At 35.6% G+C, this 18,046-nt stretch overlaps 1 protein-coding gene across 1 annotated transcript in view; it reads left to right on the top strand.

Annotated features, from left to right (window-relative positions):
• LOC141685529 (uncharacterized) overlaps positions 1–5,509 on the top strand; it is a 47,137-nt gene extending 41,628 nt beyond the window's left edge. The window contains exons 3-4 of the mRNA XM_074490623.1: positions 5,043–5,276; positions 5,505–5,509. Coding sequence (XP_074346724.1) covers positions 5,043–5,276; positions 5,505–5,509 — 239 coding nt within the window. The remainder of the gene's footprint in view (positions 1–5,042; positions 5,277–5,504) is intronic.
• The last annotated feature ends 12,537 nt before the right edge of the window (positions 5,510–18,046 follow it).

The following is an 18,046-nucleotide window of genomic DNA, read 5'->3' as shown; positions in this document are numbered from 1 at the left end:
ATAGGTTGAATGCGGAGGCACCTCCACTATTGACAAAATTGTTTGGGTCGTCCCCGCTGGTGTTCCTCCTTCAAGGGCGCTGCTTCCTCTCCGTGTTCTCGCCATGGTTGTTGTTGTGCTTTCCCACAGACGGCGCCAAATGTTATGGATTAAAATCTAAGGTATATTAATTGCTGTATATATTACTAGGGTACATGAGCTTCGAGGATCGATTTGACTGCTCTTGTGTCTCGTGACTCGATCTGTCTTAACAAGATGCCTACGTACCTTGCTGATTGCCAATGATTAAGTCAAAAAATGTAGTTCTGATTTGTGGGGGGTGAGTTGGTGGGCAAGTCTCAGAATTAGAATGGACTTTGGAGTCCTAGGACATAGGAAACTGATTTCTTATCCCATGAGGTTCCTTGGAGGCCAATCTACAATGATTTATTTCCCCACTAGGACTCATCTGATTAGCTGACTTATCCCTTATTAATTAATTATGAAATTAATTAATATTTAGAGTTTTGGGCCCTTTCGAATGGGCCTAACTTTCAGCCCAATTCTGATATAATTAATGTGATATTAATTACATACTCAGGCCTTATTTTATTCCCTATCACCACTATTCTCTTGAACAGATCAACCTGAGCTTCATCTCAAGAATAATGTGAACTACTCCATTAGACTTATAAGTTTTTATAATTATAAGTTTATATACTCATCCTTCACGTGTTACATATTTTGTTTTATTACACCTTTTAATTTAGTTAATCTATTCCTCTCTTGTATGTCTTGTTATACATGCAATATATGTTTAATCTTTTGTCCTTAGACTGAACTGATAATTCATATATTATGGGGTTAATTACCAAGTGACTCACTTAGTACACACTAATCTCTTCTATATATAATAAGAGAACATGGTGATAATATTCGTGAGATTAAAAAGTCTTATTGAAATGACTAATTTAGCCCTGTACTTTAAATTTATATAAAAGAGGTTTTTGGGAGGAATTGAACCCGAGTACTTACATTCACAAACACATCACCTTACCACTACACCACAGTTAATTGAGTTTTTTTATCATACACATAATATGTGAGTTTCGTAAATATCGCCAATTTATTTAACTTTAAATATTTAACTTTAATTGAGTTTTTATCATACACATAATATGCCAATTCAATTTGAGATATAAAGTTAAGCATAGTACATAAACAGATCAATCTCTTATTTATTAAACTATTTTTAATTTGAAAAGTATGTCACATACATTTTTAATATATGTATTTTTAATAAAAAATAAATTATACATATAATTAAATTTTTTATATGTTGAAAAGAGACACGCTTAAATAAATAATATATATGTGTACTACATATTTAGATAACTTATAATTAGCGTATTTCGATTTATTTAGAATTGAAAATTAGAAATTGACCCATTTTTCAAAAAATACTCGAAATTTGACTAAATGGCCTGCCCGTAAATACCACGTCACTACCTAGGTTTAATTTAAATTACGAGTTCGCCTAGAAAATCTTACCAACAAAGAAAAGTTTTGTGATATCTTATGTTGGTAAAAATTAATATCTTTGAGGTTTTTATAGAATCAAGTCAATTGATAATATGTATCAAAATTACTAGCTTCAAAATCAGAATTTTACCTATTTTGAACAAATACTCGAAATTTGACTACATGACCCAGCCGAAAATACATCATCACTATATAGGTTTAATAAATTTAAATTACGAGCTCGATGAGAATATCTTACCAATAAAGATAAATTTTATAATATTTTATATTAATAAAAATAATATTTTTGAGGTTTTCATACGATCAAGTCAATTGATATTATGTATTAAAATTACTATCTGAGTGGTTTTATATTATTACATCTGAAACTTGACCCAATATTTAAATATATTCAAAATTTGACATGAGATGTCACAAGTTTCGTTAAAATTATGAAGATATACTAAATCGATTTATTTATTAGTGTTTCACTTTAAAAAAACTAAGTTTAAAATATTATTTAATGATGGTGAATTTATAAAGAGGTGCACCTAAAGTCCTATTTTTTTCATTCTCTTTAGAAAAAAATTAAACTACGACTATAAATGTTATAGATTAAAAACTAAAGTATATGATTGCTGTATTTATTACTAATGGACGTGTGCTTCGAGGCTCGCTTTGACTGCTCTTGTGTTTCGTGACTCAATCTGCCTTAACAAGATGCCTACGTACCTTGCTGATTGCCAAGGATCAAGTCAAAAAACGTAGTTCTGATATGTGGGGTGAGGCCCCTTATATAGATGTTGGGAGTCCTTGAATTGGACTTGGTATAGGAGACTTGGTTGTCAAGTCTCTGAATTAGAATGGACTTTGGAGTCCTAGGAAGTAGGAAGCTGATTCCTTATCCCATGAGGTTCCTTGGAGGCCAATCTACAAGGATTTATATTTCCATAAGGACTTATCTTAATAGTTGTTTTTCTACCTTATTAATTAATTATGAAATTAATTAATATTCAGGGATTTGGCCCTTCTTTGTTCCGTCATGCCTGATCTGGTCCATCAGGCCTGATCAATGTGTTGACCTTTTTGGTCTGAATGTCATACATCTTCTTATTGGGTCTTGCAGCCCAAATCAGGTGTAATTAATACAACATTAACTACGTAATCAGGATTTATTTATTCCCTATCATTTGTCCCTCAACTTATGGGAAACAGTGACTAGGTTTCACAAAAGTTAAGTTCATTTGTTCCCTTACGGGGTATCGTTTCTGCGTAAAGTGTGGAGCGACCTACACATCTACAATGATTTACTTTCATCCCTTTTTATTTAGGAATTATCTTAATTTCCAAGAATTTCCCTTAATTCTGGGATTTTTCCTTAATTTCCAGGATTTTTTCCCTTAATTCTGCGATTTTTCCTTAGTATCCAGGAATTTTTCCCTTAATTCTGGGATTTATCCTTAATTTCCAGGAATTTTTCCCTTAATTCTCGGATTTATCCTTAATTTCCAGGAATTTTTCCCTTAATTCTGGGATTTATCCTTAATTTTCTGGATTAATTCCTTATTTTCTAGAAATATTAACATATTTCAGAAAATATTTTAAGGAATTTCCTTAATTTTCTGGAAATATTCAGAATAAAAAATTCTTTCTCAGAAAACACATTTTTTCCTTCTTTTTCCTCCCTCTTTTGGCCTCTACTGTGCCCTGGTCAACAGGATTTCGAGGAGGGTGCATTCGACCTCAATTCCTGGTCGAATTTCGGCCAGGATTTTTGCCTTGTATATTTTTTTTTGAATTTTTCGAGCAGGAGATTTTCTACTAGGATTTTTCTTCCCTTTCGGTCAGGATTCCCTGTTTTTGACCGAATTATCCATCTTTTGGTTGCCTAGGTCGACATGATTTCGACCTCAATAATTTCGATCAGAATTCCTTTGTATTTCCTGGTCGAATGAGTCTCAATTCTGGTCGAATTAAGCCTGTTTTTCAGCCCTAATCGACAGGATTTTGACCTCACGTATTTCGATCAGGAATATGATGTAGATTCTGGTCGAACTGGGTCAAGAGTATATTTCTTTTTGACATATATTTTTGTAATTTTCATATATTTGGACTTGGGCCATAAGTCTGGGCTGGAATCTTTTGGGCCAACCCCTTTCTTGGGCCTGTTTTCAGCAGCCCTCTTTTTGCTGGGCTTCAATAAACAAAATTTTAGGCCCATTTTTCTAGGCTTATCTAGGTTTTGCACTTGGCCCATTGGTTTGGTCCATTTTGAATTGGGTTTTTTTCTAGGTTTCATTATTCAAGTCCCGTTTAAACTTGGGTTGGGCCTTAATTCTCAAGCCCAATTTCCAGAATATTCTGGAATTTCTAGACTATTCCAGATTTTGCCATAATTTTCCAAAATTTTTCTAAAATTTTCTGGAACATTCCAGATTCTTCCATTTTTGGGCTCAAATGGGCTTTTTTGAGGCCCAATTTGCCCTACCAAGGGCTATATAAGAGTGAGGTGTGGGGGGTGTGATTTCACACTTCTCATTTCATTTCTTCCAACTTCCAAACACTCTCCTCTCCTTCCTCCTTCCTCATTTTTGCAAATTTCCGGCCAAGTTCCTTTCAAGGTTTTCAAGTCTTTCCAAGCTTTTCATTAATGGCTGACAAGAATTATGAGAGAGCGGCCAAGATAGCCTCGGCTTCAAAACGAGGTAAGGATATCGAGATCCGTTCTTCATACATGTCTTTGATCGATATGATTAACACTAGGGGGATGAATATCCCTCCACTGCACATCTCGACTCTTTTAATCATTGTAACACTTGGCACAACATAGATTTCGATAAATTAAATGCATGTTATAACGTTCTTCCTCCTCTTAGATTAGTTCCAGTTTTTGGTGGTGACCGTACTTGCCACTGGAAACCTGACACCCTCTTTATTTACACAAATGCCCTTAATGCTGGGCTTAGGTTCCCTTTTCATCCCTTCATTCCTCACCTTCTAGCTGATTTACAAATAAACCCGTGTCAGCTTCCTCCAAACGCTTGGAGGAACATTTTATGTTTTATGGTTTGCTGCCTTAGGGAAGGTTTTCCCCTGTCTGTAGCTGTTTTTAGGAAGATTTTTCAGTGTTATAACAGTTCTTCCAGTATTTATGGTTTGGTCTATGTTAAACAAAGGCCCAAGTGTAAGCATATCTTTAACAGCGCCTCCATTCCCGATAATAACCAAAATTGGAGGAATAGTTTTGTCGGGTTACGGTGGGAGAATGGCGACTGGGGCACACTCTTCAGATCTTCCTTCGAGAAGGTTAGTGATAGTAGCCTCAAATCCATTCACTTAACTCCCGAGGAAACTATTATTTACAATGAGCTTACCCGGGATGACGACACTACTACCAGCTGGACTCTTTTAGAGCACTTCTCCCTCATCCATGTGGGGCTATCCTCTGTTTTTCAACAGGGTATTTTTCTTCCCTTCTCAATTTTACTTCATTTCATGCATTATTGACACCACTTATTTTGTTTTTTTATCTTGTTTTGCAGCTGCTAAGGAGATCAACGAGGACACTGTGCCTCCCATTGAGGAGACTGCCAGGATGAAGAAGGCTCAGCTTGCAGGCCTTGACACTCGAGAAAAGGCTACTGAGCCTATCTTCTTACGGAAACACAAGGAGCCCATGGGGGAGGCTTCAGCTGAGGGAGCTGAGGGTCACAGTGCTCCTATTACTGCTGCTGTTGATGTTGCTGCTGCTATAGGCGTCTTCCAGCCTCTCTGGGGTTTCCGCCGAGGGGATACCGTGGTTGGATCCACGAAACACGCCTGGATTGGTCTTACCATGGCGTTACTCCCAAAGACTTCACGGACGTGGTGGCTATTCCTAACCTTGAGAGGATCAAGCTCATGGGAGCTCAGTCCTTAGCCTCGGTATGATTATTTCTTGGAATATATCCTTCTTACTTGTAGCATTTACTTGCCTTACATCTTTGTTTATTGCTTCATTTCAGTCTAATGCCTATTTTCAAGGCGCTGTGAGGCAAGCCGAGTCATGGAAGAGGGCTTCTGACAAGGCCGTCAATGCCCTCAGGAGGCAGCAGAAGAAGTATGCTGCTCTAGAAAAGAAGTTCAAGCGTAAGGAGGAAGAGTTCAAAGAGTCTAACACCGAGCTGGTGGTGCTTCGGGCCGAGAAAGATAAGGCTATAGATAACTATCTAGACTCGGAGGAGTTTACCCAGTCCATGAGGATAAGGGATGACTCAGTCTTCCCTGGGTTTTTCAGGACTGGTTGGGACACGGCCCTTGGGACCGTGAACGAGGCCTGTCCTGATATTAACCCGACGGATTATGTCTGCCCTGATGACGAGGCTTTGCTGCAGAGGTTTCGCACTCGAGTAGTTGTCTCGGATCACGTCCCTCAGGTGCCTGCTTCTTCCTCCTCCCGAGTCTTCTTCCAGGCTTGCTGAGGATGACAGCTCTTCCTCCTCCTCCGAGACGACAGAGACTTCTAGCGAGAGCGGAGGGGATGACGATATGGATGCCGAGGGCACCTTAGCTCCTTAGAGCTTTTCCAGCCCTGCGTGGCTTGTTTACTTTATCTTTTTTCGAGACTTTATTTATCAAACTCTTGTAATATTTATTTGATCTATTTTATTTATCGGATTTTATGCTTGTATTTCACGCACTTAGTTTACTTGACTTGCCATAGAGATTTCAGATATATTTCGAAAACTTTCTGAATTTCATAAGTCATTGGGATTCATCCCTTACAAAAATCTTAATAAACTCCAAAATAAAGCTAAAACATGTAAATCCTAAGCAAGCAAAGCTTCAAGGTGTTTTCAACCTACTTGTCATCTTGACAAGTGAGAATCATGTTCAACTGCTTCACACATAATAAACCTTCAGGTTTTGTGCATGCCAAGTTCTCGGGACTTCAAAACCATCCATAGTCTCCAGCTTGTAGGTTCCTCTACCTCGAACACTCTTGATCTTGTATGGCCCTTCCCAATTTGGGGCAAGCTTCCCTTTCTGTCCTACACCAGAAATTTCTATCTTCCTCAAAAATAAGTCACCTTGTTTGAAAAACCTTTCTTTAACCCTTAGGTTGTAGTAGAACGAAGCCTTTTTATGATATTCCACTATCTTCGCATGTGCCTCATCTCGCACTTCATCAATTAGATCCAGGGCTAACCTTTGCCCTTCCTCATTCTCCTCAGCATTGAAAGCTTGAATCCTGGGAGAGGAATGTGATATCTCCACGGGACCAACTGCTTCTGCCCCATATGCTAACATGAAGGGAGTTGCTCCAGTCGTGACTCTACAGGTAGTCCTATAGGCCCATAGTATTGGGAGTATTTCATCCACCCAGTTATTTCTCGACTTCTCGATCCTCTTCTTTAGTCCATCTAGGATTATCCGATTTTCCACTTCCGCATGCCCATTGGCTTGCGAATGAGCCACAGAGGTGAACCGTAACTCAATTTCATTTTCTTCACAGTACTTCTTAAATTCCTCGATATTGAATTGTGTTCCATTGTCAGTGACTAGGATGCGGAGAATTCCATACCGGCACATGATATTTTCCCACAGGAATTATGCAACCTGCTTAGTTGTGATTTTGTCCAAGGGCTTAGCTTCAATCCACTTGGTAAAATAATCAATGGCTACAATAAAAAACTTCCTTTGTGCCGTGGCCATGGAGAAAGGCCCAAGTATATCCATTCCCCATATAGCAAAGGGGATGGGTGAGTTGATAGAGGTCAGCATCTCAGGGGGTTGTCTAACGACCGGTGCATGCTTCTGACAGCGGTCACACTTCTTCACATATTCTTTGGCATCAGCCATCATTTCTGGCCAATAGAAGCCTAAACGGGTTATCTTATGAGCTAAGGCCCTGCCCGCCAAGTGTTGCCCACAAATACCTTCATGTACTTCTTCAAGAGCCAAGCGTGCCTCATCGGGCCCGAGACACCTTAAGTAAGGAACCACGAAAGATCTTTTATACAGAATCCCATCTATCAAAGAGTACCTTAGTGCTCGAACATCTAACTTCCATGCTTCAGTAGCATCGTTTGGCAACCAACCGGTTTAAATGTGGGCCTTAATGGGATCTATCCATGACGTCCCTAGGCCTATAGGAGCTACAAGCTTAACATCGATGCTTCGTGTCTTTAAAATACGGAAGTATACACTTCCTGAACTTTCTTCTATCTCAGACGAAGCAAACTTTGATAATGCATCTGCATTAGCATTTTCCTCCCTCAGAATGTGCTCAACATGGCATTCATCGAATTGGGTCATCACAGCCCTTACTAGGCGGACATATTTAGCCATCGTATCTTCCCTTGCCTCAAACTCTCCCTTTACCTGGGATACGACCAGCTTCAAATCTCCACGGACTTTTAAGTTCTTGACTCTAAGTGTCCCTGCTAGGCCGAGTCCAGCTATCAGAGCTTCATATTCTGCCTCATTATTTATGGTCGGGAAATCTAACTTCAAGGCATACTCAATCAAGAACCCATCAGGGCTTTGTAAAACCAAACCTGCTCCACTTGAATTTATTTTTGATACTCCATCAAAATAGAGAACCCAATATTCTTTCTCCTTATCATCCTTTTCTTTGTCCCCCTTATGAACTTCCTTGTCTTGAGGTATGGTATCTTCTTACCCCCGACTTCTTGGTTGGGTATGGTATATTCCACCACGAAGTCAACTAATGCCTGGGCTTTTATTGCCGTTCGTGGCTTATACTTGATTTCAAATTCTCCCAGCTCTATTGCCCACTTGATCAACCTCCCACTAGCTTTGGGACTATGAATGATATTTCTCAGGGTCTGATTTGTTAGCACCTCAATTTGATGAGCCTGAAAGTAAGGACATAACTTTCTTGATGCCATTACCAAGGCTAGAGCAAATTTCTCAATAGTTGAATAATTTAACTCAGCACTATGCAGAATTTTGCTGAAATAGTATACGGGTTTTTGGATTTTCAGTTCTTCCTTAACCAATACAGCGCTCAACGCACTCTCTGATACGGCTAAGTACAAGTATAAAACTTCATTCAAAGCAGGCTTGGCCAACAACGGGGCCTGGGCCATATATTTCTTTAATTCCTTGAATGCCTTCTGGTTTTCCTCACTCCATACAAAGTCCTTAATGTTCTTTAGTGACTTGAAGAATGACTAGCACTTGTCTCTTGACTGGGAGATGAATCATCCCAGCGCAGCAACCCTTCCTGTGAGCTTCTGAACATCCTTGACAGTTTTTTGTGGTTCCATGTCCAGGATTGCCTTTATTTTATCGGGGTTGGCCTCGATCCCTCTCTTGGAGACCATCAATCCCAAAAAATTTCCGGATCCTACTCCAAAAGCGCACTTTGTAGGATTTAACATCTTGTGGTACCTCAGGACCTCAAAAGCTTCCCTCAAATGGGTTATATGATCAGTCTTTACAAGACTCTTGACTAACATGTCATCAACATAGACTTCCATAGTCTTGCCAATAAGATCCTTAAAAATTTTATTTACCAACCTTTGATAGGTGGCTCCTGCATTTTTAAGACCAAATGCCATAATAAGATAACAATAAACACCAAAGTCAGTGATGAATGATACCTTTGGAATGTCATCCTTCTACATCTTAATCTGATTGTATCCACTAAATCCATCCATGAAGCTTAGCATCTCATGCCCAACAGTGGCATCTATCAAAGTATCAATCCTTGGCAACAGAAAACAGTCCTTAAGGCATGCATCATTCAGATCAGTGAAGTCTATACACATCCTCCACTTTCTATTGGCCTTCTTCACCATTACAGGGTTTGCTAACCATTCTGGAAACTGCATCTCCTCAATGAAACCAGCCTCTAAGAGCTTTTCAACCTCCTATTTTATAGCTTCTTGTCTTTCCGGGGCAAAGTTTCTTTTCTTTTGCTTTACCGTCTTCCGATTTGGGTCCACATTCAACTTGTGGGTAATCAGTTCTGGGTCTATGCCTGGTATATCAGCTGCTGACCATGCAAATACATAACTATTTTCTTGCAAAAATCTCACCAACTTCCCTCTAAGGGGCTCCTCGAGTGTGGCTCCAATAAAAGTCACCCTCTCAGGATTCTCAGGGGCTAAAGAAATCGAAACCAAGTCTTCTATTGGCTTTCCTCTTTTCTCATCATTCTCTCGGATATCCATATCTTCAATAGGAAGAACCTGCCCCCCAACTCCATCTGCCCTCAAAGAGGCTACATAACAGCTTCTAGCCATTTTTCGATCTCCTCTCTCTTCTCCAATCCCAATCCGGGTGGGAAACTTCATAACTGAATGGTAGGAAGAAGGGACTACCTTGAAGGCATGTATCCCTGTTCTTCCCATGATAGCATTATAAGTTGAACTCGCCTTTACCACCACAAAGTCCAACATCTGCGTTGCTTGCCTTGGTTCCTGACCTATGGTGGTTGGCATCTTGAACTTCCTTAAGAGATGAGCACTCATTATTACTTCAGTGAAGGGCGGAGTAGGATCATCAGGATCTCTAAGGGGGAGAAGATTGCTTGGATCAGCCCTTGGGACAACAACCCTTCTCTGTGTTGAACCATCCAGGTCTATGATAGGAGGATGATTTCTCCCCCTAGGAGGTATTGGGGGTCTAGTGGTCTGGTGTGCCTCTAAGTCGCGCTTCAGCCTCTGAATCTCAGCCTCGTGAGCCCTGATTCTTTCCTGTACTTCTTGGGGATTCATCCCTTGGGTGCTTTGAGGACGTTGGCTACCATCAGCCATCAGCTCTTTTTAAGCACGTCTCCTTCTTGGGGCTACTTCATCATCCAAAGATTCGTAGTCTCTCTCAGTGTAAGGACCAGAAAATTCCTGATCCTCTGGGATAGGAGCCAAACCTCGTATGTATGGGGGCGATCGCCCTCGTGCTTCACTCCATCTAGCATGTCCACTTCCTCCAACCTCGGGGTAAAGGGGCATCCCATAAGCGGGGTTAGTAGTCACAACAGTTGAATATTCGTACCCGATGGGTCGAGAATTCACAGGTGCATATAGTTGTTGAACTTGGGGATTCGTACCTTGAATAGCCGAGGGAATCGTCCCTTGTGGCTGAGGTTGAGTTGCCCCTATCTGGGCTTCTCCTTGGGTAGCTGCATAAGTTGAATAAGGAGGTATCTCCACGGTTGACGAAATCACTTTGGTTGTCCCCGATGGTGTTCCTTCCTCAAGAGCTCTAATTGTTCTTCGTGTTCTTGCCATGGTTGTTATTGTGCTTTCCCACAAATGGCGCCAAATGTTATAGATTAAAAACTAAAGTATATGATTGCTGTATTTATTAATAAGGGACGTGAGCTTCGAGGCTCGATTTGACTGCTCTTGTGTTTCGTGACTCAATCTGCCTTAACAAGATGCCTACGTACCTTGCTGATTGCCAAGGATCAAGTCAAAAAACGTAGTTCTGATCTGTGGGGTGAGGCCCCTTATATAGATGTTGGGAGTCCTTGAATTGGACTTGGTATAGGAGACTTGGTGGTGAAGTCTCTGAATTAAAATGGACTTTGGAGTCCTAGGAAGTAGGAAGCTGATTTCTTATCCCATGAGGTTCCTTGGAGGCCAATCTACAAGAATTTATATTTCCATTAGGACTTATCTTAATAGCTATTTTTCTCCCTTATTAATTAATTACGAAATTAATTAATATTCAGGGTTTTGGGTCTTCTTTGTTCCATCAAGCCTGATCTGGTCCAGCAGCCTTGATCAATTTGTTGACCTTTTTGGTCTGAATGTAATACATCTTCTTATTGGGCCTTGCAACCCAAATCAGGTGTAATTAATACAACATTAACTACGTAATCATGATTTATTTATTGCCTATCAATAAAGTAAAATTAATAATTTTCATTAATATGCTATTTGAAAAATGATAAGACATTTGATGCTTTTTCATAGAAAAATAGTTTATTTATTACATTATTTAATTAAAGATATATTTATATTCAAATATTTGTTAGACAAATCCTAAATTTTATATTATTCAATTTTATATGGTTATTATAAGTAAGCATATACATAAAGTCCCTATTTTTTGGTGAAGTTCTCAAGTCCAAAATCCTAACTTTATATTACAATCCAATCTAATGGTTCAGGTCTTATGTTTTTAATAATTTAAAAACTAAAATAATAAACTACATGATATAATCGTGTTTATGGTGTTATATCATTAATGTTCAGCAAGTTGAAATATTTACGTGTTCTACAATGTGAATATGTATGTTTTTCAAACTGATCATGTTCAATAAAATCATATGTTCAGCATGTTTTACTTGTCAAATGTATGAGATTTGAAAGATATTTATAAAATTAGTGATATTTGTATGATTCACATTATAAAAAGTTTTACAAATTTTTTATACTATTTTACTTGTAGAATATATATGGACTTAACTTAAAAAATTATAGCAATACTTTGAAAAACATATATTTAAAATTAGCAATAATAAATTTACAAGAAAAATATTTAGTGTTGGAAAATATTTTACAACTATTTTGAATTATTTGAAAATGGTGAAAACTATAATGTATTGTACTATTTGATTTAACCCATGTAATGCTATCTAAATAAAAAAAATTAATATAAGTCGATATTTTGAAAGGATTAACAAGTTCAACTAATATTTAAAAAAAATCATCAAACTGAAAATATTTAATTATAAAAAAATAATATACAATGATATCAAGTTACCATAAAAAGAAATATTAGAATAATAAATAAAAGAAACTTCAACATGATTTGAATGATGATATTAGTATAAATTTATCTTCAGATTCTTGAAAAAACTTCTAAATATTAGTAGTTAGTCTTTACAATATATGAATTATTTTTATGTCACATTCATGACTGATGTTCTGTTAAGTAAAAATAGATATTGTTTGATTGTCAGTACTACTACGACTACGATATATAAATAATTGTAATTTATTTATTAAATATTTATATTTTTTGAATAATCATAAATACATGTTATTTGAGTAATTTACTGAACAACAATTAGATATATACATGACCCATAAATCTAACATATAAATAAACGAGACCAACATAATTTACTCAAAAATATAATAAATAATAATTTGCATACACACATATGTGACTTTATCTTTACCAATATTAAAAGATTCAATTTTAATGGTGTATTTCAGAGTTATTGATATATATACTAGAAGAAAAATAACAAAACTAATTTATGTTCTGAAAATAAGAATGATCAATTAAATTTAAGTTTTTTTTCAATATATTAAAAACTAAATAGATTATGTCAATTTTAATTTATGAATTGACAATTATTTGACATCTTATAAAATTAACTTTGTATAATAGAGAGGATTAAAACTAAGTACACGACCGAGATCAACTTTAGTTAATGAATTAAGACATTAGCAATGATATTAAATCAACATAAACTTTGAATTTAAAAAATAACATTTTTCTTAAAAAATAAACTTATATTAATTGTAGTGTAAATTCTACTTTGTTAAATATTACGATTGCAGGTGTTGACCACTTTAATTATGCATTACTAATCCTTTTAAATTAAGCAAGATAATTGTAAATTAGTAATGACTTTAGTAATAAAATATTTCATTACTCCGGGTTTATTTGACCAAAACTCAAAAAATTTACTCGACTCTGCAATATACATAAATGTTAATTTTATAGTTTCTTTTTATAAACATATTGACCATATTTGATGGATTAACTTCAATCTTTTCCTTTTACGTGCTTGTATTCATTTAGTAAATAAACATTACACGACACAAACAAGAAAATATGTATTATAATTAATGAGATATATTAAAAATGTTATGAACGTTATTAATATTTTATATGAAAATCACACAAATTGATAGATACTCAACTTGTAGTTGATATATTTTAGACGTTATGCAATATCTATCAATAAGAAAACGATCAAGAATTTTACTAATATAAGTGTACGGTGTACAAAAAAATATATAGAAAATGACTCGTGCCTCGCACGGGTTATTATGCTAGTATTTGTTTATAAGTGGAACCAAATAATATTTGTTTATAAGTGAAACCAAATATGTATTCTCGGATTATCCCGAAGCCCCTCAAATTCTATTATTAGGAGTGGTGTTCTATTATTAGGGGTGGTGGCCTGAAGTGTGGCGCCCTCCAAACCCGGGTCAGATGTTTGGGGTCCACACACACACCTTAATTATAACCTGCTTATAACAATAATAAAGATAATAATAATATATGCAGTGACCCTACTTACCAACCACCATGGACCGCAACAGGTTAAAGTATGCACACAAGCCAAACACACTAATATATTACAAACCGTTCAAATCCCAACTATTTCAAATTCAAACTGAGTATTAAACATTATTACAAACTTTTACAAACTTAAATTATTCCAAAAGAAGCCTACTAGCTCAGCTTTCTCAACCTGAACCCCTAGCTCTCGCGCTGGACTGGGGATCCTCTTTACCAACTGGTTCCTTTTTAACTGGAAAGAATATAAACAACGTTGTACAAATGAGCTAACTAGCTCAGCAAGTCACAATGACAAAACTGAGAATAATGATCATCAGGTGAATATGGTTATGATATCAAGTGAATAATGGATTATGATTTAGAATTGGATATTATACTTTTAATTTAAAACCAAGGTTAGGCTGCTGATCAGTCACGCACTAACCCCGAGCAAGGCACACAGCATTGCTCTAACTACTGGATCCAAGGCACACATTGGCCTAACTTGACCATTATATGGTCTGACCACGAATCTGGTCCACAATTTTATAAAAACAATCTAATTCTAACATAATAACAGAATATGCAATAATAAACAATAACCGAAATCATTAACAACAATAAATGTTTAACAATGAAAGGGTTTCAATCCTTGTAAGGATCAACATGGTACTTTCAAAGCTTGAATGCTGGGTAATGAAAGAATTGGATAGCAAAGGAAACAACGTTTCAGGGTTTCAAGGATTTGGTCTTTCAAAGCATAAGATATCATGGATTGAGTATATAATAATTCAGTTCAGTGTCTGGTATTTAGTTTGTATGTATTTGTGGAGTAGTATCGTAGATTTGTGGTTCGTGTTTGTGTATACAATAATCAATGGCTTAGAAAGAATATGGTTCATAGCTCAAGAACAATAACTGAAATCAGGATTTAGGTTTCCGTGCTTCAAAGCACTTGCAATGTCAACAAGACTATCAAGAATTACAATATCTCGAGAAAGTTCAGAACACTTTCCTGATATTAGCTTACTATCATGCACTTGCTTTCAATCACAATCGTCTTACTCCTCAACTACCTGTTTCCCTTTCCTACGCCTTGCCTCTTCTGCTCACATATCATAAGCATCTATCAATCATCAACTCACAGGATTCTATTCAACACATACTTCTATCTACCCTTCGTTTTACCCAAATCCGATTAACGGATTGAAATCTATGCAATAACCAAGTAAACACCGAATATATAGACCGATAGTCAAACAACAGGTCACGTATAACACATAATACATCACGTAATCAATGACATATCATCTATAAAGAAGTCTCGGGTCATAAATATGCTTTCGGGTATTTAAAATGATTTTTAAAACATTTTTCGGAATTAAAACGGGTCGTTAGATCAATTTCGGGTTAATAAACAGGGTTCGGTTGGCCAATTCTGGCTCCGAAATAATTTTAGAATAATTATTGAGCCTTGGAAATAATTTAGAATAATATTTTAAAGCTCGAAACTATTTTTCAGAATTTTTAAATCATTTTTAAATAATTAAATCTAATTAAATAACTAATTAAAATCAATTAATAATTAATTAAATCAATTAATCAATTAATTTTTGAATTAATTGACTAATTAATCAATTAAAAATTAACTGAAATTAATTAACTAATTAATTCAAATTTATTTGTGAATTAAAAATAATTTTCGGAATTAAAATAATAATAATTTTTAGAATTTTCAGAAATTAAAAACGAATTTTTATAATAAAAATAAATAGAAAATATGATTTTTAAACATTTTATAAACAGGAATCCTAAATTTGCAAAGTCTGGAAACTTCAGGGACCTAACTGTATCGTCCCCAAAAGTCCAGGGACCAAACTGCAATTTTACATCCCGTCGCCGGAAAACAGTCGGGTTCGCCGGAGAACACGATTCCGACCTCCTCACCTTACCACAAGCTCCAGATCACATCTACAAATTACCAGGAATACAATCATGCAATCAAAACAACCTAAGAATCCCTGATTGGCCGGAATTTGGCCGTGAAGTTTTCCAGTTTCCGGCGAACATCGGAAAACTTCAAAACACAACTCCCTTCTCTACAGACCTCGTTGGTTCATGAAACTTATACGACTAGATTGCAAATTTCACAGAGAACACAACCCACTATAACACAACATCAATCTATCACAGAATAAGAAACCCCCAAATTTCAATTAAGAACATTCACACGGGTTATAAACCCTAATTTTGAAATTCGAAAATTAAACCCACTTTTGAGCATGTTATTGAACTCCAAATCAGACGTATGACATATGAAAATCATCAGGAAAACAAGCTCTACAACATGCAATCATCAAATCATATAAACAATCATCCGAACAAAAATTCATATTTTTAATAAAATAAATTCGAAAATAAATAAATTTTTAGAAAAATAACCTTGATTTCTGCAGTGAAATAAAGCTCAGAATCTGATAGAACACTTCAAATCCTTCGTTTTGGTTACTCAAGCTTTGAAAACAGAGATCGGTAACGCCTTCGTTTTGCTGTTTGATTCTTAGAACAGTTTATGTAATTAGGGCTTTTCTCTGAAAATTATATAATTATCTGTCTGCAAATGATTTTGATACGAAATAAAATACTATAAAAGGCTATTTATAATTACGGAAAATTAGTATCCCGTTGGATCATTCCGGATATAAAACGGTACGTTTATTTGTAAAAACTGATCCAAACGGTATCGGTTTTCGGGATAATTATCCAAATCAGTACAATTTGTACTGCGGTCTTGGTCTCAGCGCCTGGTTACACGTATTACGAAGTGATAATTGCGATAGTTTAATAAAAAGCTCCCGTTTATCGAAAATACGGGTTTTATTGATTTACCGAAATGAATATTGTATCGAAAATGTTGCGCCGGGACCCGCGCAGGACAAACCGTAAGCCGGATCGAAAAAGTCGAAACATGAAAAATGCTCGGAATATTACAATTAGGTTAGGAAGGAGTTCTCGAAAGAGTTTCGGGTTCTAAAAACGTAATAACGGGTGACGTCGGTTGGTTCCCGTTTTTAGAAATTTCATATGATTCTTATAAATCCATAAACCAACATAAAAATAATTAGAAAGATATGACAATTATCTATATTTTATTTTGGACATATAAAAATTAAAATACTCAATTAATATTATTTTTGAATATTCAAGTACAGATAACACTTAACAATTAGCTCACAGAATAGATACTGAACACACATAACAATTATATAATAGCAAAAATAATTACACGATATATCCCGGATATTACATGAAGTGTCATTTTGGGATAAAAAATGTTTCAAAATATTACTTCTGGAAATAATGACTCAAAATGTAGTTAAAAACCCTAAAACGCTACATCGTGTAGGTGTAACCCCTTTTCTTTTTCTTTTTTTAAATTTTTAATGTACATAACTCTACATAATGTAGAGTTTTGACACCAAAATACTACATCATGTAGCGTTTTGCACATAATTTTTTTTTAAAAAAATATTTCTAAAAATATTAAAAATTTATTTAAATTATTTCCAAAATCCAAAAGATAATTGGTAAACCCTAAAATGATAAAAATTATTAAATTAAGTTATACTTTTAAATTTTAAAATTGTTTAATTTAAAACACTACTTTGTGTAGCATTTTGCACATTATTTTTTTAAAAAAATAATTTAAAACCAAATAAAATATTGTTAAATTCTAAAATATTAAAAATTTATTTAAATATTAAAGATGCCCGATTGGCTCAATTGGTTAAAGAGGGGATAGTTATCCTCTTGGTCACACGTTCGAATCCCACGCGAGTATTTATGATTATGCCTCCCGAGCCAGAGCCTAACATTTCTTAATTATTGTGGTATAATCTTAGATTTTAAAAAATTAAATAAAAAAATATCGAAAACGTAACATTAAGTTGTGTTTCCAGACCCCCAAACAATACACCAAAAAAAGCTTAAAAAAGAGAAAAAAAAGAAGAAAAAAGCAAAATACACAACACGTTATTTCAAGTAACGTTTTCCCATTTAAAAATTAAAAAAATAACAAAATGCTACATCGTGTAGCGTTTTGGGTGATTTCCAAACGCTACACGATGTAACGTAGTTAAGTGACAATTTGGATCATAAATTTTAGAAGTGATATTTTGGTACATTAATGGTTAAAAGTAAAAGGTCCTTCATTAGATATTTAATTTCACCTGAAAGCTGCTCGATCAAATACTATAGAGATGGATCAAACATGGCCCGTTGA

The sequence above is a fragment of the Apium graveolens genome, chromosome 9 (assembly GCF_009905375.1).
Source record: "Apium graveolens cultivar Ventura chromosome 9, ASM990537v1, whole genome shotgun sequence".
NCBI classification, from domain to species: domain Eukaryota; kingdom Viridiplantae; phylum Streptophyta; class Magnoliopsida; order Apiales; family Apiaceae; genus Apium; species Apium graveolens.
The sequence above is the reverse complement of the archived record's forward strand: the minus strand, read 5'-3'. Positions and strand labels throughout refer to the sequence as shown.